General features: G+C 35.6%; 1 protein-coding gene across 1 annotated transcript; it reads right to left on the minus strand.

Annotated features, from left to right (window-relative positions):
• LOC145690375 (uncharacterized) lies at positions 1-27,658 on the minus strand. Its single transcript, XM_081765203.1, has 11 exons — positions 27,422-27,658; positions 17,678-17,877; positions 14,619-14,709; positions 13,069-13,187; positions 11,797-11,933; positions 10,871-10,937; positions 7,695-7,860; positions 6,993-7,183; positions 5,174-5,339; positions 2,615-2,754; positions 1-336 (listed from the first exon to the last, which is right to left on the minus strand). Exons 1-11 carry the CDS (start codon positions 27,498-27,500, stop codon positions 1-3), a joined length of 1,692 nt encoding a protein of 563 aa, XP_081621329.1. The 5' UTR covers positions 27,501-27,658.

A 27,658-nucleotide genomic window follows, 5' to 3' on the forward strand; every position in this document is an offset into this window, starting at 1 on the left:
TTACACCTTTGATATTTCAGAGATAAGCGTGTTCACTGAAGGAAAATTCTTGTCGCAGTCATTTTCAATTTTGTACATATGTTTCTGCACAAATGTCCACACCTGTTCCGATTCCTTCGGATATTCTGCATCCAGTACTTGAAACGACTTGAATGTGCTATCGATTGCTTTCAGTGGAGTTTCAACTCTGTAGAGATTATCCTCAATACTCACGTAGAAGGCTTGAGGTTCATCTATTTTTGAAGCGACAACGACGGGCATGGGCTGCACACTACATCCAAAGCGCTGCATCTTTAGATGATGCCTTTCTAACTCTGTTTGAAGATCGGACGCTTCCTGTAAGTCATGTACACAGAATTATTATCACGTTACACACCTATTAACACGTTATCAAATTCCAAAAACTACAAATACACGTATAATTAAAATGAGCTTGTATTTTAAATACGAGGTGCACCAATAATATATATAGCAATCCAATTAAACTGGTACCAACTGTTTTCAGGCATTCTTCTATACTAGAAATGTAATGTAATGAGGTCATAATTGACGCGAGTCACTTCTACGCGATATGAAATGTCTTGAAAACTAATATAGGTTAATATGACAGTATTTCGAATGTATTATTATACCCCTTGAGTTGTACATTTTTAATACCGTTCATTGTGTTTGTATTATCCGATGCAATTAAGAAAAGTTCTGGAAAAATTAAGTAAAGTTCCTTAGAGGAATCTACCTTTTAGTATAAGGTTTGAGAATAATCACAAAGAAAACAATCTGAATTATTGCACTTATAAACTTGACAGTAGTTACGTGAATAGATAACTGCGACATCAATAAAATTGTCCTAAGCTTACACTTAATGGTTTACATTTACAGTAATAAATATTTCAATTAAATGTGGCAAACTTGGAATCACATCCAGACATAAAGTAAGCACGGATATTTTAAAGATAAAATAAATTTAGATCCTGTACGTCAATGACCGCAATTCTTGACGTTACAAATCTCCAGGAAGAAGAAAGAAAAACCTTTGCGGAAATTTGAAAAGCAAGGATGCTACAATATCAATGAATTAGTTTTTAAAATAATGATCGCGAAAAGGTTGGTGCCGTTCCCCTACGTGCTGTTTAGTATTTTTATAAGATTGATATTACACACATATCATTACCTCGAGTATAAACACTTCTTACTTATTTATGCCATAAAATGAAGAAAGGAGTGCTATCATAGTTCCAATATTTGAAGGGTTGAATGAAGAACATTTTTAAAGACACTGGGAAAAAGCTGTTTTGAGCCAAGTAAACATTTTATCCATGACCATAAACATATTTAACCTCTACTTATGTTTCAGAAAGTTTACATAGCATTCACCGAAAGTTTTACAGCATTTTTACGTTTACTATTGTTATTGGAATATAGGGTTTCATCACGGGAACTTCATAAGGCATAAACCTACAGTGGAACCGAAAATACGAATAACATCCTAAAATCCCCTCCCCCTTCCTCCCGGGAAATCGAACGCAGTCGCCCAACAAAGGAGATAAGTGTACTAGCAACGAAGGAGTAACTTTTAGGTCGGCTTTAAGTTCGACACGTTTGAGGGATGTCGTCCCTCGGAGAGCACACAATCCGAGAGAGGGGAAGCAAGAAAGGAATGGATGGGGAAGGAAGCGGTCTGGGACCTGTGTGTTAGGTACCATCCCGGCATTTTTAGCATCATTCACTGTGTTTATATTAAAAAAAAAAAACTCACTCAACCCAGGAAATAACACTCAGGATGATTGGCCTGAAAAAGCTGTTACACTTCTTTGATCGAGTGATCCCACCGGGAATCGAACCCAGAACCGCTCGCACCAAAGGCGAGGGCGTTAGCGACTAATAAATATTGTGTTTTCCTATTTTATGCATATTCCTTTCTATCTACACAACTTAGGTTCACGATATCTTCGTAAGATACAAATCGCGTCACATACACCGATACATGCTTTACTAATTGCATGAAGAAGAGTCATGTATATTGCAAAATATGGTTGATAGCTCACTCCACCAAGGGCGTGCTGTCCCGAGGGGGCCTTTTCTTAAACTTTTTTGTTTCCATGTACCACCAATATGATCCTCTTGATATGGTATGGTAATCATATCAATTGAGTGCACATCAAAGATGGAGCGGGTCAGTGGCTATGGATCACGTGGGGATAATTTTGAGTATACTTTAGTGGATCTTGGGTTACATTTACATGTTCCACTGTTACGTATGACTACCCTAACCCAACAATAACAACTGACTCATTGTAGTCCTCAATATAACACATTCCACTTTGATACACTCTCGACATATTCGGTCAGTAGGTCGAAGTAGATCAGTAGATCATGGTGACACGTGGTGAGTCAGAGTGGATCGTGGTTTGATGAAAATGGTGTTTGCTTACACAATATTTTTGTTTGAGCATAGCAGTTTTTCCAGAAAAGCTGATTGTTTTTGTTTGTTTGTTTGTTCGATAAGGTTTCGTGCAATGTTCTCCATTCTCCAATCACTAATTAAATGTTAATGACATATTTCGTGGTAATCAAGTGTAGATATTAATACATTATATTACATAATGGTACATACTCTGACATGAAAAAGGAATCCTTGCTGTGCCTCGTATTTGGAAGGTTTCCATAATCCACCTCCGTCTTTCCTTTTGATACACGTGGTCACAGATGGGAAATATCTTCCAAGAAGTATTAATATTACGACTGTTCTGGCATCTGGAAAAGAATGAAATATCAAGAACATTTGTAGGTAATTAATTTACGCTTATATAGCGAGGTCCGGAAGTGGGCGTACCTCTTAATTGGTGTTTTCTGACGGTTTTTGGTTTTACCTACATTTGTTTGGTAACACTGCTTGGCATTGTCTGGCAACATTGCTATCCATTTGTTTTCTGCTTGGTAACAGTTATCAGATCAGTTCCTGGCCGCTGGATTGGAAGAGGTTGTGCATCCAGCTCTTTGCCAGGCCTCCAAGAAGTCCCGATCTGACGATATCAGACAATGCTCCCTGGGCTTTCATGAAGCAACACGTAAGAAACACTCGATATCACACAACGCAGGAATTACGAGCAGCTGTGGAACACGCCTTCATCCTCGTTGACTCCGGAGTATCTCCGCAAAACATCTGCCAGAACTTTGTGCAGAATTCAGTTGTGTTATGACATGGATGGTGATCATACCTTTGTTTACGACTCTTACGACTTTAAGGTAGCTGTGTACAGACATTCTACCATAACTAACACTATACTGTTGAAACTAAAGGGGGGTACGCCCACTTTTGGACCACTTTATACTAATTTATTTGAATGTAAGTGCTAACTTTCTGACTGCATTCATTCTCATACCTGCCGAGGTTTGCTCTGTGATACGCAATGAATACTGTATATTACTTTAAGTCAATAATCAAAGAAAAAAGGAAATTACGTTTTGTAAGCAATGGACAGCAATCTGAAAAAAAAAAACACACAAAAAGTATCATCTTTTGTAACTACACCCAGATTCGGCAAAGGGATAATGCGATGTTTCTTATATGCAAATATTGGGTCCAAATAATGGGGAAAACTAATCTTAATACGATACTTATCTATCGCCTATAAGTACGTGTATAAAAGCTGTACATGAAGTATATTATTTCAAGAACCAAAGGTTAAAGTCAACGTATGTATTTCTCTTTGGGAAGTTGCAACAGATACGGATAAAAAGAGAGAAATTGAACAGCTTAATGAATCAAAATAGACAATTAACAACAAGTTAAAGACTATACGCTGCGGAAAAGTTCTTTCGTCACAAATTCTAAACATTAGTTTCATTCATTGCTACAAAAGGGATTTCATATCTGCTTATTAACCCTACTGAATCTATCTTCTTCATATACTGTTATTCAAGTAATTACTGATTTCAGGGATGTAAACTGGTCACTGAACTCAGTATTTCAGACTCTTTGGGAGATTAAACGAAAAATGTTCAATTACTACACAGCAGTTGAAATATTTCTCGTGATCTGAGCTCAATAATGAAACAAAAGAATAACAGAGCTTTTTTAAGTGCTCGATATGTTGTCGATTTACAATTATCATTTATTTTTCTTCTAGATTTTGATTTATTCTGCTCGGACTTACGACTAAAAGGAGACAAGGGAAAATTGCCGGAGCACCTGTAATTGATCTTTTCTTTGCTTACGGGAGTAGGCTGAACAGTGTTGCGTTTTAATAATTATAGTGAACAATACTTAATGAAATAATAAACAATGTGTACACCATTTCTCCACAGTCAAAACTTACTTCCATGCACTTCGATAAATTTTATTATAATTAGCAATTTTTAAAAAAGGGGGCAGGAAGGACTCGTAAACCTTATTCGCCTTCTGTGCAGATGGTATGGTAAAAATCAATACTGGATAATGAAAGTGTAAGTGTAAAGGCTAATATGGAACAGAGAAACAAAAGAGAACTTCTTCAGAAGGGAATTGGGAGGGGAGGGGATGAGAGTACAATGCTGTGACACTTAAAATGCGTCTTGATTTGTATACTTCAACAAACTTTTCTTATTAGATTACGCAATTTCTAGTTTCTTACTCCGATTATTCAAAGTATTCAAATGTTCTCGGAGGGAGTGACCGCCCCTCCCTTTAATCCGCCCGTGGTGTCATTCGTTTGGCTTTTCGCTACTAATTCAAAATGCTTTCCGAAACAAGTTGTCTTCTTGTGACAGCAGGGGGTGGAAGAAACAAACAAACCGTGAAAGGAAGAAAGAAGTGGTTTTGGGCTCTTCCAGTCCAGACCATTCTAACCACTGAGAAGTGAGAATCACAACGTGATTTTTCTGGTAAGAGCGTCCTTTTTAAAGCAGCTAACAAGCAAACAGATGGTCAGCCCTCTTCCCTCTGCAGCATACTTTTTATTCTCTGTTGCCAAACTTACTGAAGAATATATTGCAATTAATCTAACGCATGTAACGTAAATTGGAGACCGTGGTTGGATTTATATGGGTCTTGTCTATTTGTATTAAAAATTTCAAGTCATTACCTACAATACTTTGTTAGAAATTACCATATTAAAATTTACATGTTTTCAAATGGGAAGTTAGAAACATAAGCGAAGAGGTAGAAGATCCCCTTAATAAGAAAAATAATTACCTTCCCTGATGTTCTCCTGCAGCAAAAGTTCTACTAATGTGGCTCCGTCATTTGTTGTTTGTTTGGTCGTGGTAAGTATATGCTGAATCTTCTTTAAGTCTGCATTCCACGTTGAAAAAAATGTTATATCTTTCCCAGGATATAACTGGCCAAAATCAATGTCGATCTGAAAAGTAAAAGAAATTGTTGTCACATATACCTAACGCTGTTTGATGATATAATGTTCTATGCTTTCTTCTCTTTATACAAAAGTTTGGTAGTATAGTTTTCTTTGAAGTTCATTAAATAATCTTTGTTTCAACAGAGCGTTTTTAATCAAGTTATGAACATCAATGGCATTCACCCCACTATAGTATCCATTTTCAGAAAATACTATGTCTGATTGAAAAAGAAATCCCAAAGTAGGCATGTAAAAAACAATTACTTAGAGTGGAACTGATAAAATACACGCAAATATAAAACAAACTTCCAAGCGCTTTCGCATTTATGGAGTCGTCATACAGGGACGCAAAGACGAAAGTGGAATAAGAAATAGAGAAAGACACAAGGACCGCACCTATACCAACAGTGATTTCTCCACAAGGTTCTCTACTTTCTCGTATGAGTACTTGACAGCAGTCACGTGATCACATGACCACCATAGCACCTAGCAGAAATATGGCAAAATGAAATGAAATCTTTGAGTTTTACGTCTCACGGTTACGCCGGTTAGGCTAAAGGAGACGGTGATGATGAGAGATGAATGAAATGGTGGAATGAAGAAAGTGGGAGAACCCGAGAAAACCCACGAGCACGGTGTTTCTACACCACAAAGTCCACACGGCGGGAGCAGGGTTTGAACCCGGGACCCCAAGCACCGGAGGTGAACGCTCTACCACTGAGCCACCGCGCCCCCCCCCCAGAAATATGGCGTAACTCGTCTTACTCTGTATCTTTCTTCTTCCACTTTCGTCTTTCTCTTCCTGCCTAACAAAGCCATAAAAGGTGAAAGCTCTTACAAGCTTTTTTTTCTTTCTTAAATCTTTGCGCGCATGTACTGCACGTGTATTTTATCTAATTTCTGGTAACTGTTTTATACATTGGTTGGTTTTTAATTACACAAAAACGCGTCTTTAACGTAAGCTTACATAATTCTGAACCTTCTGCCGCTGATGCTGGTATATTTGTAAATTAAAATAAACTATTAAATGTTTTCATAGGAACATTATCAACAAGAGTGAGGATGTGGGGCTGATCGGGGAGCGGGCTGGGTAGCGTAGAGGTTAACTTATTGGCATTGTACGTCGAAGACAAAAGATCTATTTTCGGCCCACTCGCACTTTTTCACTCTGATTTTTCATTATTTCTGAATCTATACAGGTTTTGGTGTACTGAAAATCCGGTTGATTTTCTCAGAATTACTAAACGTTCTACCTGCTACAAGATGCACCATCTCGTCCATCAGCTTACTCACAGGAAAAAATTAGAACCGAAAAACTCCGAAACATAGTGCAAGACAGGGTACAACTTCATACACCGAAAAACATTTATAAACTCTCTCGCCTCATGCTAGGTGCTTTTTTTGCAAAGAAAAACTGCCGTGTTCGCAATTTATATATAGCATCAACATAAGACCCTTATGTTCATGATTTTTTTTTTAACTCATTAAATTTTGTTACTCGTTTTTTTTTTTTTTTTTCATTTTCCTTTAAGTACAGTTCGTTCTGTGATACGGAATTACACTTCTATAAAATAATATAAAGGTATTTTCTTTCTTCGGTTACATTCATAAAATAATAATAGAAAGATGTAAACTTCTTAGCAATATCACTACACTTACAAGTGTGTATCCAAGAGGCTGTTTTAAAGCAGGAAATTCCTTGAAGTAGGAGCTGATATCCTTCTTTGACTGAATGTAATTTGCTCTCCGATTTAATGTCGTTTGTTTCCACAGATCACACACTTTCTCCCATGGCTCTATATTATTTCTCAACCACGTGAGAGCTTCCTCGGCAAATTCATCAGTGGACTCTGAAAATAAAGGACACCATCTACATAATTCAGTGTGTAAGAAACGTACATACTCAGTATACGTAAATACATATGTATTAATTTCTAGGACAGAAGTACAAGAAATAATATTTCAATAAACATGTGAAACAGACAGTATTATACTTCTGAACACAATTGTCCTATGAGGTGTTCGGAACATGTATTTACAAAACGTCCCGTTAATATATGAAAGCAGTGATAGAGTTTTACACACAGATGAACAGCAGATATACTGATTGCACAAATTCACGGAAATTTGTTGATTTATAATGAAGGTAGTGCCCTTGAACTGTGAATCTGTTGATTGACCATAATACGTGAATATGTGTAACCATGTAAAAAATCGGCACGCATCTCTTTTAGGAAGTTTTGTACCCTTGTCTGAATATAAGATAGCATAAAACACTATGCATCGTGATTTACTGATAAAATTATAATACAGAATTTATGAACATGAAAGCAAATAAATGAAAAAGAACTATGAACGTACCATCTAAATCGACTTCGGTAGAAGTTGTAGCTGCACACCGGTTTCTCAAAGGCAAAACACCACTTTGCCGCAAATACCTTCTTGTGTTGCAATATCTGTCCCAAAGTTTCCCTCTTGCCAAAACCTTCTTCCCTTGAGCAACTTTATAGGGGACGTAGTAAGTATGCTATTTGAAAAACAAATCACTGTTATAATATACAGTCCTGATATCCTATTGCACAACACAAAATTACAATTAAACTATATTATTTCCACAGAGAAACAAAATACATGGAAACCTGTTTAAAACGAAACTTATATAAACCGGAAATTTGCCGAAGATGAATAGTTTTTAGTCCCGGCAACTCTGTCTGATTTGCCATATGGTAAAGATTTTTCTCTTAACTGATTGCCAGCTCGAAACGTAGGGGCACTGTAGTCTGTCTGTCTCTGCGTTGGCGTTACTACTGAACTTCTGTTTTCAATAGTTAAGATCTTTCGGCCGTGAACAAGAATGGAGATAATGTTTCTGTTATTTAAGTTACCTGTTTCCTGTTTTTGTTGATACACACATAAGCACTTTTCTACTGTCAAAACTTTCTTTATAAATTAAAGACTTACTGCTTGCTACTCCGTCATTACACATGCATTTTCAAGAATTCGGTCATTTTTGAAAAAAAAAATGGTAGAAATTTAGACCAGTTGTTGAAAATTTCCATTGTTTCTGCTGCAGAAAATGTGGTTTCGGTGTGGCGTGTTTGTGTGCCCAGTGTTGTGTACAAATACGGCAAAAACAAATGTTATTGTTACTTTGGAGGACACAATACGATTATTGAAGAGAGAAAAAGAGACAATGTTTGTAAAATATAAAGTTCATTTCAAATGTTGCAAACGCAAATTTCCAACACTGAAACCCAGAAAATGAAAACAATCCTTAAAAGGCGGTGAAAATGTAAAGAGGAATGTGAGAGGAAATACATAATAAAATAATACATACTTGTAGTTTCTACTTTAAGCGTCTGTCTTATTCAAATAAGTTCACTTTGTAAATTGAGTTTATGTTGTAAATACATTTTTGTGTTAATTAATCTTTCACCTCAACCATTTTAACCTAGGTATAGTACTACGAGATTATTTTTACCAGCAGTTATTGTTACAGAACTTAACTTTTCGAATTTGCACACAACGGAAAATTATTTTGTTCCTTGACGTTCCGTCTTATACAAGTTTCACTGTATATATATGCTGTAAATTAGACATATTGGAATTTCTTTTTTTTTTTTTTTCTGGATTCCTTTAGTACTTCAATAAAATGAGCATTGAAAAATGTATTCTGATAAGTTATGGAAAACGTTCACTTGTAAGTTAAATTGTAAATTTCTCCTTGTTCTGAAGACAATGATAAAATAAATATTAATACAATTAAGTCTAATTTTCAATGGGTGTTCAGAAACTATACCGGCGAAATCGGAAGATGATAGTTAATATAATTCTAAGCAAAAAAGCTTCTACACATATCCGATTCTCAGCGGCCTGACACCTACAGGTTGGTAACAATTCTGTACATTTTTCCAAAACAAAAATGTATTACTCATCCTGTATTTTTTCTAAAGGTCATCTATGATGCATTTGAATGGTGACAGAATGGCCTTTCCAAGGGTATATGGCACGTGACGATAGTTGCGTTGGAAGGAGCCTCATGAAGCTAATTTTCAGAACAAAATATCTTTCTTCCAAGAGCTTCAAGAAACACGGTTGCCAACACTGTCGCCAAATAGGAACGACAAAAAATTACGCATCAACTTCAATTTTTATGCTGAATAATGTCGCAAATTTATATATATATATATATATATATATATATATATATATATATATATAGGATGGTGCATTTAAAATTTGCCACCCCTATATCTTCGAAACGACTGCGAATATGAGAAAACGCTAAAACACGTCCATCATTATTTTAAGGGGCTTGAATTTTCAGCTATAAAAGATCCCCCTAAACACCCCATATAGCGGTATCTAGAGTCAACTTGAAAATTTTAAATAGCAAAGGGGGTCGAGTGATATATCGTTGGAAAGGTCTCGACAAGAGAAATATTTTACCTAGAGTTTCAAGTCCCTATGTTGACTCCATCTAAAATGGCTCGGGTTCACATTCTTTCCAACGATATATCACTCGACCCTCTTTGCTATTTAAAAATTTGAAGCTGACCCCATGTACCCCCATATGGGGGTACCTGGAGTGGACCGTTTATAGCTCAAGATTCAAGCTCCTTAAAATAGTGATGGACATGTTTTTGTGTTTTCTCATATTTACAGTCGTTTCGAAGATACACTGGGTGCCAACGGACTTTATGGACACAAAATGGGAACCCCCGCCATTTAGGATAGGGTCAACATTGGGACTTGAAACTTTTGGCAAAATATTTCTCTTGTCTAGACCTTTCCAACGATGTATCACTCGACCCCCTTTGCCATTTAAAATTTTCAAGTTGACCCACGTACCTCAATAGGGGGGTACCTGGGGTGGACTTTTTATAGCTCAAAATTCAAGCCCCTTAAAATAATGATAGACGTGTTTTTGCCTTTTCTCATATTCGCAGTCGTTTCAAAGATATAGAGGGTGGCAAATTTTAAATGCACCACCCTGTATATATATATATATATATATATATATATATATATATATATATATATATATATATATATATATATATATATATATACTACAGTATCAGAAAGAAAAATAAAATTGTCCTTATACAATCGAACTACTTTTATTAAAATGAAGAAAGTTTTTTTCTTCCTCCACAACTTCCCTTCCAACTCCACTATCGTCATATATACATCAGTGGAAAGGTACTTCCATTGCCGTTCAAATACGCCATGCGTCATCTCTTTAAAGTACATACAGGATGAGTAATAAAATTTTGTCCTGAACAAATTTGTATAAAATATTTACCAACCTGTAACTATCAGACCGTTGAAAATTGAACATATTCTTATGGGATCATTTTTGCTTAGAAGTACATCAGCTATTATCTCCAAAAGTTGTCAGTATGGTTTCCGAACAATCTTCAAAGAATCATAAAATACTCCAAGACTTTTAAATTTTTTCCAGTGAACGCAAAGAAAAACGAAAAATTAGCAATATACAAGAATTCCCTCACCTAACTGAATTTAACACAAACCTTGTTTTCAGACGGAAACAATCGTACAATCGCCTCACTTATTGAAATGAATGACTGTCTACTGATCCTGTAAGACAGAAAATGAAATTTCACAAACCAATTCCTATAGAAGCTTGAATAAATATTAAGAGACGACGCTCCATTGGGGAGGAAAAAAAAAACACTTGTTTATAAATTTTAAACTGACACACAATCATAGTATTCGTCTTGCGAATAAAATCAGAAAAACACACTGCTGAACAAGACTGTACTTTTAATATAAAAATATATTTACACGTGACGTTTCGATCTTCTAGCCAAGATCCTCATCAGAGTGTACGTCTGATGAGGATCTTGGCTAGAAGATCGAAACGTCACGTGTAAATATGTTTTTATATTAAAAGTACAGTCTTGTTCAGCAGTGTGTTTTTCTGTTTCTTATAAATTTTGTAACACTGGCACTAAAGAAAGAAGTGAATGTTTAGTTTCATTAAGTCAGGCAAATAAATGAACTATAATATTTAATACAACTCAACGTGTTCCAAGTTACTGCAAACAGTTATTAATCAATCCAAAGGGTGCTATGCAGTCATCAGAACACTTTCAAATTCCAACTGATCCATATTGTTGTGTACCACAATGAGCAACTAACGAATTAATGTGTTTGAACTTTTGCTTTGATAATTTCAATGCATTTTGAGACCAAATTAATCCTAAAAACACAACTACAAACATACTTGTAATATAGATCATAAGTGAAAAATACTGTCACGGTGATAAACGCAATCAATACCGTCGAATATGTGCCATGTGAAAACGAGATTCTACTCGGAATTCTTAGTGAAGACGATAAATGTATAGGACAGCAATTACTTAATATTTAAGACTATTGCATTTACATTATCTTTAACATACGATACCACAAAATTTAACGAAACGATCTGTACCTTTTATCTGCGCCAATATATCGAACGATGACATCTGTTAATAAACTGCGAGCTCTGCTATTAAGATGTCCCAAATTCTTGTGCGTAGATAATACTTCTTTTCCTTGCAGTGAACTATTCAGAATCTTCTGCAAGTCCTAGAACAAGGTACTTGTGATCATAGAATTTGAAATAAAACAAAACTTAAACAACAAAAGCAAAACTATAAAATAATTTGATATCACTTATGTTAAGATCACATAAACGTGAATACGTATAACCAGACGTATTTTATTTCAAAAATTTACAAAAAGAAACTCTTGTTTTCTACGAAAAACAAAAACGAGCATGAGCATGTATGTGTAAAAGTACACATATGTCCCAAATTTCGTCGAAATGGGTGCAGTATTTTTTTTTTATTTTTTATTTATTTTTTTTTTTTTTGATATCTGGTGATTACCTGAAAAAGAATTTCATTTTCAACGCATCACAACTTTGACAATTTTTCACATGGAAATTTTATTTTGATGTCACTTGCAATCTTTTCTACCAGAAAACAAATGTTTTAAATTTCATTCATATCTGTTTCGTAGTTGTCGTAAACGAACAACGCCGAAATGCCATTTTTTGTATTCTAGAAGCGTAAGCACTAGTCGATCTACTTTTTAAAGCCTTGCTTGCAAAGCGACCGTCCTGCCTGATAACGTAGAGTTGGTTTTTAGTTTAGCGTCCCTTTCAGCAGCGAGGCTATATGAGACGTGGACCTACTGATTAACGTGGAATCCGAACCACATGAGCTCCCGCTGGAAATCGAACCCGGGTCCCCCACGCCATGCCTGATAACGTACACGTAGAAGAGTTTAATAACAGTCCAAGAGCCGATTTGAATGAATGTGGTATCAAATGAGTACATTAAATAAGGTTATAAAGAATATGAGTTATGTTTACATTGAGTTCGTCCTACCAAACACATGCTCACTCTTGCGGTCATAAAAGATGTGTGACTAACTGATTATTACGATCTGGAAAATTAAACTTTAAATCTAGTAACGGTTACACAAGCTATACCAACATACTTATATATACGTAAATCTTCTATGGAAATACGAAGAATAGGTAGTCTCTTTGAGGATAAACGGACACTTACAATCAGTTTTATTTGTCCATTTCATCTGTGAAGAACAATTCAAGTGAAAATATATCTTTGGATGTGAATTTTCATCAATTTCATGGGCTCTTTACGTGAAATACAAGGTAATTTTACACCAGGAACAATGTGTTGTGAAAACTTACGAATTCCTCTTTTGCTGCACTTTCCTTCACTTGGGGGTCTTCCATCAACGGGCTATTTTTGCAGATATCTACATCTGTGGATGTATCTCTTGATCCTGCCGAACCACATACTACATCAACTGGAATACACAATAAATAAATAAATAAAATAATGCTGTAAGAATTCTATATTAACCTATCCTTATTCTCTCTGTCAAATAAATTAATTGAAGTACCTTCATTACACGTAAAAGCAATCATCCTAAGCAAACAGAAATGCATGCTGGCGTTAGGACTTCACACTTTGACATATTTTCTTTTACAAATCAAAACCAGGAGTGGACCGTATATACCCATGTAACGGCTGCGCTTAAGTAATACTTGCACCCACGCTTTAAAAGTGAATTGAAATAAAAGTGGCCTGCTCGGACTGCCATTCTGATGGAGGTTTTCCTTAGTCGTACCACGATAATGGAAGCAAGAACTGAAATATTTCCAGGTCACTACACCTCTGTCCCAGTCAGAGGGCCATAAATAAAATTCAAGGGAACTCACATAATGTCTACATCCGAAAAACGATAATTTTCTCTACTGGAATATATAATTAAAAGTTTAAAATCATAAAATATGAATACGCAACTTACCACTGTCCTAATTGCTAATATATATTATAGTAGTGTAATATTTCAAGAGCTTTTCGACTGGCATGTTCACGCGAATCTTCGGTATATTAATAACATGTTATAAAATGCGAGAGATGTTCAACTCAAGGTAAGAAATAAGAAGTAAGGAAGAAATTAACAATATTTATATATTCATTTGAAGACACAATTGAACTCACTTGTGAATGCTCATCGCATCACTGTGTCTTACACCATTTTTTTAACAATTTGAAGAAAAGTATCTCAGCAACCTGATGCTCTGATCATGGAATCTGTTTAAAGAAAGAAAAATAGTATATATTGTTTCTTTTCTTCCTTTTTTCTTAAAAAAAATTCAGTTAAAAGTCACTTGCATTTTATAATAAGTTTCTCATATGCGGGAGGACGGTAGGAAAGTTCTCGAAATAAGGGCTATTTCAATTTATACGAGCGACTGGGACACTTACCCTTTAATTATCTTACCTATTTATTAACAACATTCCAAATACAGCCGAAAGGCATTTCACATTGAAACAAATAACAACAAAGGAAGGAAAGGAGCTTCGAAGTCGGCGAGGCGGGTCATATATTCAAGGTACCATCCAGACATATGCCTAATGAAACTAAGAAAAACCCTGGAAAACAATTGTTACGATGGCCTGCCTCAGGATTCCAACCAGGGACCTCTGCATACGCTAACCACTCACACACGCTCGCTCGGTTAACTACGAACTGCAATAGCACACAAAATGCTTATCTTTAACTATTACCATTTTTCCATGCTCATTTTTCATTTTCATGCAATAAAACAGATAAATATTAATCCGAAAATAAATGTTTAAACATGTTTTCTAGCGGTGTTAGTTGGATGTGTCTAATTAAAAATACTTTTCTACGTAAGTCATTGAGATTGAATTACAATCTACTCACAAGGTTCCTCGTAACAATACAATGTGCTTCCATTTGCATTGCTTATCCTATCTCCACCACCAACACTAGGGAAAAAGGAAATAGTTGTCACCTGGAATAAAAGTTTATTATTAGCTTCATTAAATACAATGATTAAAAAACATAAATGCATATAATTACATAGCGCAACTGCGTACGCGCGTAATTTCCCTTAAAGTGTTAACAACTGTTGATTGCCGTTACTTTTATTTTTTATCTTATGACAACGCACAGATTCAACAACTTCAAGATGCCTTTTCTTGAACGTGTGCTGATCATAACCAGTTTCATGTCAATTTTATTAATGCATTTTAGTTCAGTTTGTGGCATTTCATGTTAAGTGAACCAATGGTTCCCACTCCACCATCTATAATTTGTTTAAACTTTTGCTCCAATGTTACCTGACACAAAAATGAACATTAGTCTTTTGTAGTCCGGCTATCTCAAAATAACCCTTGTAACAGCAACAATAAGTACTTTTTTTTTAAGTGCTTGTCATTGTTCACTGAAAGGTCTAACAAACTTCAAAACTTGCTACCTGAGAGAGAGAGTTAGTCATCAATTCCCATGGATGCGCAGAATTTGTACATAAAATTCACAAAGTTTGCTTAAAACAAAGTGTGTGTGTGTGTGCAAGTGTAATGAGTGACAACGGTGTGTGAAGTCAATTTAGTAGACTGATACTTGAAATAAATAAAAATGGTAGATGTACTATAGAATAAAGAAAACCTCAAATCTGAAGCAGAGATTATTTTAGGGGCATGCGTTCTTATAAAAAGGAAAAGTACAAGATGTGAAAAATGAATGCTCTTCGTATCTCAAAATGGTTATGTTGCCAAACTTGCACCAAATTGGAACCATAACCAATGGAAAGAATACGTTTTCATATAATTAGAAACACATTTTTACGTAGATAACTTTCTTGGTTTCTGGATGGTGGAAAAATAGCTATTAGGTCATTTCACACTGAATTCACTACCGACAGAATTTGCATACCATGTCGATGCAAGTAGTAATATTTGTAACAAAGTCGTAGGAAAGAAGAGAAGAGATGGGGATAAAGAATGGATGGAGAGAATGATGAAAAGGGGATAGAGGAATACAATACATTTTAGTAACATCATGCTAAACTTACATTGAAGCCCTCCTCGCCTGTTAGTGAATAGAGTGCGTGAATAATTCACGCAGTCCCGGGTTCAATTATCAGTGGAAGAGCAACGAACACATTACAGTGTTTCTGATTTCACTTTAAAATGTAGTTTCACGTCTAATATAGCGTCAATGCTAAAATGGGACATTTAACTACAATTAACTAAGTAACTTACACTAAGGCCAAATCTATGTCTTTCAACTTAGTAAAAAGGAACATTTGACTATTTTGATTGCTGTTACATTAAGTACCCAAAATCACGATCTGCAATACAACATCGAGCATGAAAATTGATATGATCACCGCACCTTGAAAAAACTGGCTGTATTAACTTGTTCAATCTTTGCGTTATTGTAAAAATGAAAGTAAACTAACTAGAAACTTGATAGGTATTCCATATTTTCCAATATTATCTAACCAAATAAAAATTATTCTCAGAAGGTATTTCATCGACGCTTCCGATATTCTTTCAGAAAACATAATATATTTCTCAGAGGATTGACCCTCTGAAACAATCTGGTATCTATCAAGTCGAATGCAGTTAAGGACAGAGATATACCTTGGTGAAACAGAGATATATTTATTAAGACTAGAAGAACCTGTTAGAGAATCAAATCAAACCGTCATTTCGGGACTTTCGCTACATTTAGGGCTCTCAATATGATATTCGTACTCGTAAGTTCTTGTATCTCTTTCATTTACCAAACTTACAATTAAGTTTACATTTACATTTTTCGGCTATCTTTAAATACATGTAAAACTGCTGCACTGTGCGCTATAATTTAAGTATTAAATTGCAAACATTATTACATGGATAATTATTATATTTTTAAACATTGTCTCTTTTACGGATTTTTTTCCTGGAATCATCTGAAATGGATTACAATTTAACGTTTCGTTCAGAACATTAATTTACTGCCGTTGAAGAAAGTATGTGCATCCGATTTCTTGGTTTAAGTTCAGCGTCTCGTTCAGTAGCGAGGCTATATGAGACGTGTACCTACAGCTTAATGTCGGATCGGAACATGAGCTTCCGCCGGGAATCAAACCCGGGTCTATCGCGCCAAAGGCGCGTCACTAACCACACAAGCACTGAAGACCTCGTATGTGCACTCGAGTTTGAAAAAACTAGGAGGGTAACAAAGAAAAGATTTAAATCATTAGTTTCCTTGTTTTGTTCTGAGTTAGTAATAGTATGACTGGGTTTGGAAAAAGCTTGCTAATATTTTTTACGAGTGAATTAAACGTACAAAATTGTTTTCATTTTTTTCTTTCTTTTGCGAAGCATCAACTTTTACACTTACACATTGACACGGACTAATCCTTACAAAATGCAAGTACCATAAGTAACTGAACGCAAAAGACAAATTTTAAAACATTAAAGTGTAATAATTAAAATTACATCTTTCTGACAGTTTCGGTATATTTCTGACACCATCTTCAGAGAGGGAATAGAATGGGAAAATAGTGGTAGGCTTTTCTCATTCTATTCCTCTATTTGAGGATGGTGTCAGAAGTACATTGAAACTGTTACCAAGATATTTTAATTTGGGTTAATTTGAGTTTAACGTCCCGTTCAGCAGCGAGGCTATATGAGAAGTGGACCTACTGATTAACGAGGAATCCGAACCTCATGAGCTCCCGCCGGGAATCGAACCCCGGTCTCCCACGCCAAAGGCGCGTATATTTTAATTTGGGCACTGTAAGGTGTTTATATTTACAAGTAAAACAGTTTGCTGAAAAAAATAGTGAGTATTATACCCAACACTTTCTCTACCGATTAAAATCGTAATACGGTTGAAAATACACCTATGAATACGGTATTACAGGTACAATGATAACAAAGTACGATTATATTTGAGAAAAATAATAAGATATCAGTTATTTCTACCTCGCTATCACTAAAGGTACTGCCTTCTGAGCTGTGTGACAGGAAAGACACAGGGGATGAAGAAGTAGGAGATTTCATCTTCTGTTCCTTGTACAATTTATATTTTGATATAAATTTCATTCGTGGTCCAACTTTAGGAATTAATTCCTTTATTGCATCCACAGTTAAATTTTCGAATGCCTCATCATCGATTTCTTCCTCTGAAATAATAACAAATGTTTGTTCAATGAAATACACAGATTGCACAAAGCTCCTATTTAACGAACAATATAAAGATTATGTCGGAATCTAAGGTACACGATGCTGGGTGAACATAAATTTTGAGCTCCTTTCGGGAATCGAATCCGTCACTCCTCACACCACAAGCGCTAGGCAAAACAAACTGGATGTGAAGAAGCTCTAAGGAAATAAAGAAATATGAATAAAACTTCCCTGAAATAAGAAAAAATTGAATCCTGCAACTCTTCATTCTTTCAATTTAATTTTATAAAACGACATGATAAAATTAGGCAGATTATACAAATATGTTCAACTTTTTGTCACGTCTTAGCTATTTTCTTCAATGTCATTCAAACCGGTTAGCATCTTAAAATATAGGTCCTGAGCGACATCTTTCCCATATTCCTATCTTTCAGTTGTGGGTCAGCTTCTTTAAGCCAAATGGCTCTTTAAAAAAAAAAACTATTCGGAAATACAGCTTAGTGATTGCATGTACAAAAAGTATTTATCCTACTTGGAAGTTGGGATACAAATAACTGAAGGTCTGTCCTGAAGAGGCAAAGTAGAACTAAGGAGGTACTGTTCTGTGCCTTTTCTCTTGATATTATTTCTTCATTTGTTTGGTCTTTCGGAAAAATCTTACTTTTGATGACTTCAATATGTGAATGGAATGAAGGATCTGTCAATGCTAATGAGGAAAGCATAATTACTATTGCAAAAATATCTTTAATTGAGTAAACAGGAATGAAGTATAAACATCTAGCTTCATGTACCGCAGTTATGCCCTGTATGTTGATGGAGAAGAATCAACAAAGAAACAGCTGCTAAATTAAGAAAACCAAAGACAGGTCTTTTGTAATGGAACACCAAATCTTGGGAGTTACAGTTATTGTGATCTCAGAAATAAGCTGAGAAGAGGTAGAACATGCTTTAAAGAAAATGAAGACAGGGAAAGCAACTACAAGCTAAAACATGGGTGCTTAGGACCAGAAGTTGTCCTACCGCATACTATGGGATCTAATGAAAACAGTTTACAGACAAGAGAAAAATGCCAAGTCAGTGGAGAGAGAGAGAGAGAGAGAGAGAGAGAGAGAGAGAGAGAGAGAGTAGTACTGTATCTATATACAAAGAGAAGGAAGATGTACAAAATTGTGAAAATTACCGAGGAATCAAGCTGATGCCACATACAATAAACCAGGGTTTGCCCAAGTGGGCCCAGCCCGAAAAAACCCGGTGGGTTTTTTCGGGTTGGACCCACCTGAAAAAACCCACCTGGGTTTTTGAGCTTTTTGTTAATATATTATTGATACAACCAAGGTGATCACATTTTATCAGATTTTGGACTTTCCATGGGCGAATTGAATGCTTTCCCGTTAAGGTATACAACATTCAACATAAGACCTTTATAAAGTTCTGAATGCACTGAATGAATAAAAAAAAGCCTTATCTTAGCTTGAGATAGTTAAGTAACAAATTAATGTATGGATTATGCGTATAGCCTGTTTGAAGGGAAAAAAATGCAATTTTATATTTTAGAAAATACTTTCCGTGAATAGTGTGCTAGTGAAACGTTGTCCCTCATACGTTTGACGCGTTTAAAGCCATAGATGCCGGTACTACCAGTAAACATCTAGTGCATTAGTAAAACTATTAGTATTATTTATGCCTTACCTTTGATGGTAACACAAGTATTCTTCAATAAAATTTAGTTTTCCAACAACAACAGTTTAGTACAGTTATTTGTAGGTACTTTTCAAATAAGCATTCTGTAGAATCAACACCAACAAAAGCGTAAAAATTCGTCAAATTTAAGAAACTCGATGCTCAGAGTTCCGAACTACGTACCGCTTACTATTTCAAGTGCTGAATTCGAACTTTCGTACTAGTGGAAGTTTCGATGTATAGTAAAGGGAGCTGCATTTTCGACGGAGGAGGAAAAAAAACACGTCCCGAAAGAAGTTCTCGGGAAATTCCCCCAATTGAACGCGCAAAGCATCGGAACTGAATACTTCAACAATAAAACTATTTATTTTATGCTGGAAGATATTTAATTTCATTTAAGACAATCTGAACACATCCTAACTATATATAAAACTACATGAGCTGACATAAATTATTGAGCACGTCCTGTAGGGCTACAATGATTAAACTTGTCATGATGGTAGCTTTCCGGGACTAACCGACAGAAAAATTGCCAAAAGTGAATATTTTTAATTTTTAGGGGGGTCTAAAGCGGGTATGAAAAATTTCCCCATGTTATTTAAATGGGCCTTTTTTAGACATATAATCTCATGTTTTAGGTACACCCTACTTAGAATTGGAATAAAAACTTGAAATTCGGTATGCTTATACGTTTTCTTAGCAGTACCTAAGTAAATCAGTAATCATGTAAAAATCCAACTTTAGAGTGGTTTTATAGGGAACTGAAAAATCTTTTCCATGTTATTTATATGGAACACCTTTTACATCCTCAAATTATTGAGCATTTCCTGTAGGGCTACAATGGTTAAATTTGACATCATTGTAGCTGTTCGGGACAAACCCACAGGAAAATTGCCAAAAGTGAATATTTTTTAATTTTGAGGGGGTCTAAAGATTGTATGACGAATTTCCCCATGTTATTTAAATGGGCCTTTTTTTTAAACTTATAATCTCATGTTTTAGTACTTAGAATTGGAATAAAATCTTAAAATTCGGTATGCTTGTACATTTTCGTAAGCGTTACCTAAGTGAAACATCAGAAATAAAAATTTCCAACCGTAGAGTGGTTTTATGGGGAACTGGAAAATCTTTCCCATGTTATTTATATGGGACGTCTTCTATACCCCAAAATGTTTAGGCCCTTCTGGCATGATTAGAATGATGAAATTTGGCATGATTATAGCATTCCAGGACTAACGGACAGGAAAATAGCCAAAAGTGAATATTTTTAATATTTTTAAGGGTCTAAAAGATGATGAAGAAATTCCCTTGTTATTTAAATGGGCGTTTTCTTGGGATACAAAATTTTATCTTTAAAATAGTTGAAATAGGAAAAGTGTGGGTTCAAGAGATGCGAGGCTGTAGGCCGAGCAAAGACAGTGTGTGGGAGGCGATGCCCCCGGGTGGGCAGATTCAGGAAATATGAAAAGCAAGTTCACGACGAAAAGGGCGATAGATAAGAAATGCGAGGCCGTAGGCCGAGCAAACTCGGGGGTCTGGGGGTAGAGCCCCCAGCTAGCCAAAAGCTAGTTTATTTTATAAAATATGAATTATATCTTTCTTAATGGTCTTAAATTAATTTTCTGGAAAGATCCCTCTTACAACAAGTGCTCGGGAAATTCACGTAATTGAACTCACAAGCTATCGAAAGTGAACTTCAACAATAAAAACCATTTATTTTACGCTGTTAAATTAATATATTTGGTGTTCACATTTGGCAAACGTCACTGAGGCTTCTGGGAAGATTCAATCTGCATTTGTTCGTTCGTCTGCTTGTACCACACATACTACAGAGAATCACTTCCTGTCTTTTAAGTGTAAATTTTCAGAGTACAAGCACGAGACACACTAAATTTCCTGTATAGATTTTGGCGGCATGCCAACGTAAAATTTCAAAATGGTGACAATTTTTTTTTTTCAAAATAGCGGGTATGCACGCTACAAAGCGCAATTTTCGATCTTTTAAGTCGAAATTTTTAGAGTAGAAGCACGAGATGCTCTAAATTAGCTGTATATATTTTGGCGATGATCCAACGTAAAATTTCAAAATGGCGGCCATTTTTTTAAAGCAGTAGTGAATAGAAAATTGTTGCAAGTTGTGACAATGATAATCTTGAAATATAAATCATATTTTAACACTTTTACCCCAAAGACATCGAAATATTTTGATAAAACCCAAAAAAACCCAATAAAACCCGAAAATACCCGGAAAAAACCCATATGGGCCCAGGTGGGTTGGGCTTTTTCAGAAAAACCCGGGTTTTTTCAAACCCTGCAATAAACACTTGGACGATGAAGATTTAGAAAGAAAAACAACAGTTGAATCCATGCTACAGATGAGTACAACTGATACAATCAGTGGCGTCATTAGCTCTTAAATATTAGGGGGGGAGACACATGATATATCTCACATGTGCAAGTTATTTTCTAATTACATATTATGATTTTGTTTAATTTTATCGAAATAAATTAATGATATACCGTAACTCATGCAGTGCAAATAATAATAAAAAAAATAAATAAATAAAATACTGGCCAGCTGGTAACTTTATACACGACACAGAAAATTACGGGGGGGCATGTCCCCATCACGCTAACGACGCCCGTAGATGCAATCTTATTAAAGCAAACAATGGAAAAGCGTCAGGGAAAGCAATAAGGATGCAGTATTTACTGAATGGGCAAAGACGTAAGCCAGAGTACCAAGTCAGGAAGTTTGGAGGTATATGAAAGGAAAATGGAACTCCAGTAAAGTACAGGAAGATTGTTCAAGATCCGTATACAAGAGCTAGTGTCCCGGTAAGAAGCAGTGTAGAAATAATACATCTTACTGCGTTTAGAGTTGGACTGCACTATGGTTCGGAAGTGAAATCTCTATCTGGTAGCCCAAAACGCAACAGCCCAATACGAGCATAACCTAACCGTAACTACCCTACGCCAGAGGTCACAAAACTATCTGGATATGTAAGTCCCTCAATAATGAATAGGCACGAAACGAATATAATTAAAACGTAACTAACTCAAGGAAGCAGTCACAAAACTAGCTGTGTGTATTTTTGATTATTATCTATCAGAGTTGGTTGGTGTAAACCAAGATGGTTTAAATTTTTTTAAAATCCAATTGGTTTAAGCCAAAAATATAAAATAAATGGTTCACAGCCAGAGTGAACACAAATTATTAGTATCTTTATTCACTTCTAAGCAATTTAAATTAGGACGCTGTACTTCGGATGCAGTGAACTACTTGAATTAAAGTAACCTTCTGTAATCTGTATAATGTTTTGAAATTGTCCATTTATATCAATTATGAAATGAAATATTTAGTTTAACGTGCCACTTTTATACACCGAAGCTAAGAGAGACGGTGATGATGAGTAATGACTGAAATGGTGGAATGGAGAAAGTAGGAGGAAATGGGAGAACCCCGAAAAACCTACGCACACGGTGTTGTCCGACAGACGGCCCACTGGCGCGAGCTGGGATCGAACGAGGGACCCCACGCACCAGAGGTGAACGCTCTACCACTGAGCCACCGTGTCCCCTTATTTCAATTATAAGTCTGTAAAGTGATTTCACTTATGCAGTTGTCCTAAGGTGACGGAAAATATGCACAAGTATGCAAATCGGTTAAACATATTTCTATCACGTGTCCTAAGGTATAGTCTATAAACTCATCGCCTTCCTAATCAAGGGATCCCGAGTTCAAGTCCAGGTGAAGAACAATTTCTCTTGGATGTAAACCGAGTAGTGATTCAGGTCCAACCTTAAACTGTATTTCCCGTCCTTCATAAACTCACTGTTGAATAAGTATATATGGACCAGACATTTTCATTAATATGTAATCTCAACAAATAAAGTTTAAAGTGGAATAACGATGACCCCTACTATTTTTTTTTTAAAAAAAAGGAATAAAGTAATTTCAGGGTACTGGTGCTATTGAGCTCGATTTCAACTCCTTTAGAAAAAACAAAAATGAAATCTCTAAGTTTTACGTCCCACGGTTATGCCGGTTAGGCTAAAGGAGACGGTGATGATGAGAGATGAGTGAAATGGTGGAATGAAGAGTAGGAGGAAACGGGAGAACCCCGAGAAAACCCACGAGCACGGTGTTTGTCCACCACAAAGTCCACACGGCGCGAGCTGGGATCGAACCAGGGACCCCAAGCACCGGAGGTGAACGCTTTAGAAAAAAACGGTAACCCGGTCAAACTCGAAGGCAAATGTCAACTAGCTCTGTTTTCCTCGCAATCGATGACTTCCAATTCCAACATGTGCAGCAGCTGTGCGTGTTACTGAAGACTAGCCTTCGGCTAGCTGGAGGTCTCGCACCTTATAAACCCACAAGTATGCCAAAAGTCTAAGCATTTTGAGATGTAGAAGATATGATATTAAATAACTGTGAGTTTTCAGTTTTCTAAAATAAATAATATATAAATAAATAAAAATAAAAAAATTTAAAAAATCCCTCTATAACTAGATATTATGTTTGGTCAATAACTTGCATATCGCTATCAAAAGTTTGCAAGCATACCGAATTTCAAACTTTTGTTCCAATTTCAATTACCTAAAACATGAGATTTTATGTCCAAAACAAACATACATTTAAATAGCACCGGAAATCTTTCTTTTTATTTTAGAATTACCCTAAAAACTAAAAATATTTACTTTTGATATTTTTTGTGAGTTACTTCCAGAATGCTACAAACATGCCAAACTGCATCACTCTAACCTTCGGGCTACATCATTTAACTTAATAATTTTGGGCTGTAGAAGGTATCTCCATATAAATAACAAAGGAAGATTTTTCACTTTCCCAAACAACCTCACTGAACTAGGAAATGTATAGTTTTGGTGATTTACTTAGTAAATTTTATGAAAACCCTACATGAATACCGAATGTAAAGTTTTTACTCAAATACAATTTCCTAAGACTTTTTTTTTTAAAGTACACCGAAATAAGATGGGATTTTTACTCATTCTTCCTTTTCACCTACTAAAAAGAAAAAAAAATTCTGTATATTTTTCTCTGAAGGCTATATGTATGCCAAGTTTCAACTTTCCACGTCAACTGCCAGTTCCATTATTTTGTCAGTTAATGGCACGATGAAAAGTTTGAAACTTCCGGCTTTTATCCTAACTTAACGTACGCTCTAATGCAACGTGTGAACCAGATAATTGCTAAGGAGAAGTTCTAGAACACAGGTTCCCCATATAAATTAGCAAGGTTGGTTCCTTTCTGTACCAAAATTTAAATTTTATTTCACAGAATATTGCTAGCGAGCGTCAGCAAGTGAAAGCGGGTTAGAAGACCGCAGGATACGTTGTTTTCTGTTTTTATTACAGCTAAATGGGAAGTGGGACATGTGTTCTAGAACCTTGTAATTTCTATGACGTTTATATTTTCTTCTCGCTTATTACAAAGCTAAGGCATTACTGCCGCATCGCCGGACCAGTATTAGAATCGAAAAAAAGTACCAAAATGTACTGTATACGGATATATTTCGTTGGACTACATTAACTTACATTAGATTACCTCACATTAGGATAAGGGCATAAAAAACTACAGTGCAAAAACACAAACCAACTTGTGCTAGGTGGCCACTAAGTGCACGAATGCTATCTAACCGAGCCAAGGTAGGGCGGAGCTAGCGGACCAGCGCGGTAGTGTGCCCGAAGGGAGTCAGCGACGATGTGTACACGCGTAAGCGAGGGTACTGAAAACATCGGGTTTCCGCAATCATATACATTTCAATAGCACTTGCCATACTCCTCTTCGCGCCACTACATCATAACAACTATATCTCTCCGCGAAATGGTCCATCCGCCTCCACATACAGTGTCGCTTACAACATCAAAAATAACCAATTTCTTCATTTTTACTATTCCCCTTACATGACTTTCACTCATTCTTGCTCATAAACAAACAAACAAACAAACAAACAAACAAAAAATTAACTGACCCGGCAAATTTTCTAAAACTGTTCCGGTGATACACCAGTTAACCCCAAAGCTAAATAAGCTCCATTTCGTGGGAACAATCACATACAAAATTATTATGAATACTTGACTAATTTCAGTAAACTGTGAGATCAACTAAGCTTATATATTAGTTTCATTAGATCATGGTCCCTTGTACGAAGGTACTGAATGTTTAAACTTAGGTCAAGCTTCAGTACTGCTGAATGGGCTGACTGGTAAATAATTTGTGAACTACTGGTACATCATTTGAGGAATTAGTTGACCTCTGACCGAGTCTGATCGGGTTAGATCACTTCTTGAGGTCAAAACCGAGCACTCAATCCAATCAGCGCCCCACCTTTACTTAGTTTTAAATAGGGACTTTGTTTACTCCACTTTAATTTAACCTAAATATATTAAAAAAAATGAACTGGTTCAAACAAAATATCGGATTTAAAAAGAAAATGGTTTCTGCAAAACCTGTTATTTATGTGCTTTGAAGTTTGACATCACCATCATGAATTAAATTAAAAGTGCAAAGGTGGTGTCACTTAGTGTAACACAAAGAGAAAGGCCTTCTGTAATAATTTGAAAGCGACAGAAGCACACTTAAAAAGCATTAAATCGTAACCTATCGTGTTTTCTTTTTGCTACACATACCTAAACTAGCCTATATAACCATACTTTCGCTCGCTGTCGCTTGTTCAGCATTAATTAGTAAAAATTAAGGGTGAATTATTATTAAAATTCTTGATCCCATCTGTACTGTTTGTAGAAAGTAATAAGGGCACAAAGTATAACAATTAAGGGGTTAAATTCCAAAGTTGGACGTCCGTTTTCAGCAAAATTTTGAAACTTGCACGGAAGATACGTATAATTTGATCGTTTGTGTGCTTGATAATATATAAAGATAATACAACAACACTCTCTCTATTTGTTATATATAATTGGTTATAAACATGGGACTACTAAGCGAGCGAAGAGAACTACCTCGCGCAAGGTAACCGAATAGTTGCATTGTGGGAAAGTAACGAGCATTCATAATATCAATATTGCGGGTAATATACCGAATCGCTGTACGGGATGTGAACTGACAGTGTTGAATTTCGTGAAGCTCCCGTCGAAGGGTACTTCTATTATAGATCCTAACGTAACCTAACCTAACCTACACTTTCTCCCAACTCGCGAAATTGAAAAATTATACATTTTAATAGCTTTTACGCAATTTTGGTAGAAAAGTATCGGACGTCCAACTTCGGAATAAATGCCCAATTAAGTAAAACTCAACGTAGAAATATCAACATAGGACCACTATGATCCTCAAGCATCGAATCGTTCTGCAAAAGCTTAAGCCTCTTCCAAATAGTACGAACTCTCATATTAATAATAACCTTTCTCTCAACTTTTCACACAAACATCTTACAAGAAGTTAAATCATTATTATACCTTATATAATTTCATCTGTACATTTTCGGGCTTAAGTTTAGATTTGCCCCTCCAGTTTCCAACCTACGAAAATGCAGTTAAAACATTAAAAATTGTTAGGTTAGGTTAGATTAGGTTACCTGGTAAGACTTTAATTAGACTAGAACAGTGACTGAAACAGGTTCTAATATCGTAATTCCGAGTAAAAACGGGCTAGAAACTTTAAACTTACCCTCAATTGCGTGAACACATCGTGTCTCTATTTTGAAGTATTTTGATTTGGTGATAATAAAAATAATATTTTGGAAGCGTCATAAATGCTTAATAATACACTATTTCGTACAAGGGACTTTCGTTGCTTGTGCGCAATACAATTCAAATAAACATTTACAAATACATATCTTCAATTTACATATTGAAACTTACTGACTATCCACTTACCTTGAAATTTCATTATTAGGGTTTCTAAACCCCACTCTTTTAAGATATTTTCGTAATTCATATTAACTATAGAATCCATTATGGCGGCTACATGACAACTCGTAAAAGGCGGGATTTCGCATAGTTGCCATAACAAGAGTTTTATATTGTAATAGCCATTCTAACCATAATGCTATCGCTATTTTAGCAATACTAAATAATCTGGTTATATAAACAATATGCATGATATTATTAACC

This window comes from Thermobia domestica, chromosome 7 (assembly GCF_964235325.1).
Source record: "Thermobia domestica chromosome 7, izTheDome1.hap1.1, whole genome shotgun sequence".
NCBI classification, from domain to species: domain Eukaryota; kingdom Metazoa; phylum Arthropoda; class Insecta; order Zygentoma; family Lepismatidae; genus Thermobia; species Thermobia domestica.

Excerpts from the sequence above, each read along its gene's own strand:
- LOC145690375 (XM_081765203.1), bottom strand. The coding sequence starts at position 27,500 with ATGGATTCTATAGTTAATATGAATTACGAAAATATCTTAAAAGAGTGG. Across the intron at positions 14,710-17,677 it reads GTACCTTTAGTGATAGCGAG|GTGACAACTATTTCCTTTTT; the intron begins GTAGAAATAACT and ends CTTTTATTCCAG. Across the intron at positions 13,188-14,618 it reads GTATTGTTACGAGGAACCTT|TTGATGTAGTATGTGGTTCG; the intron begins GTGAGTAGATTG and ends TGTGTATTCCAG.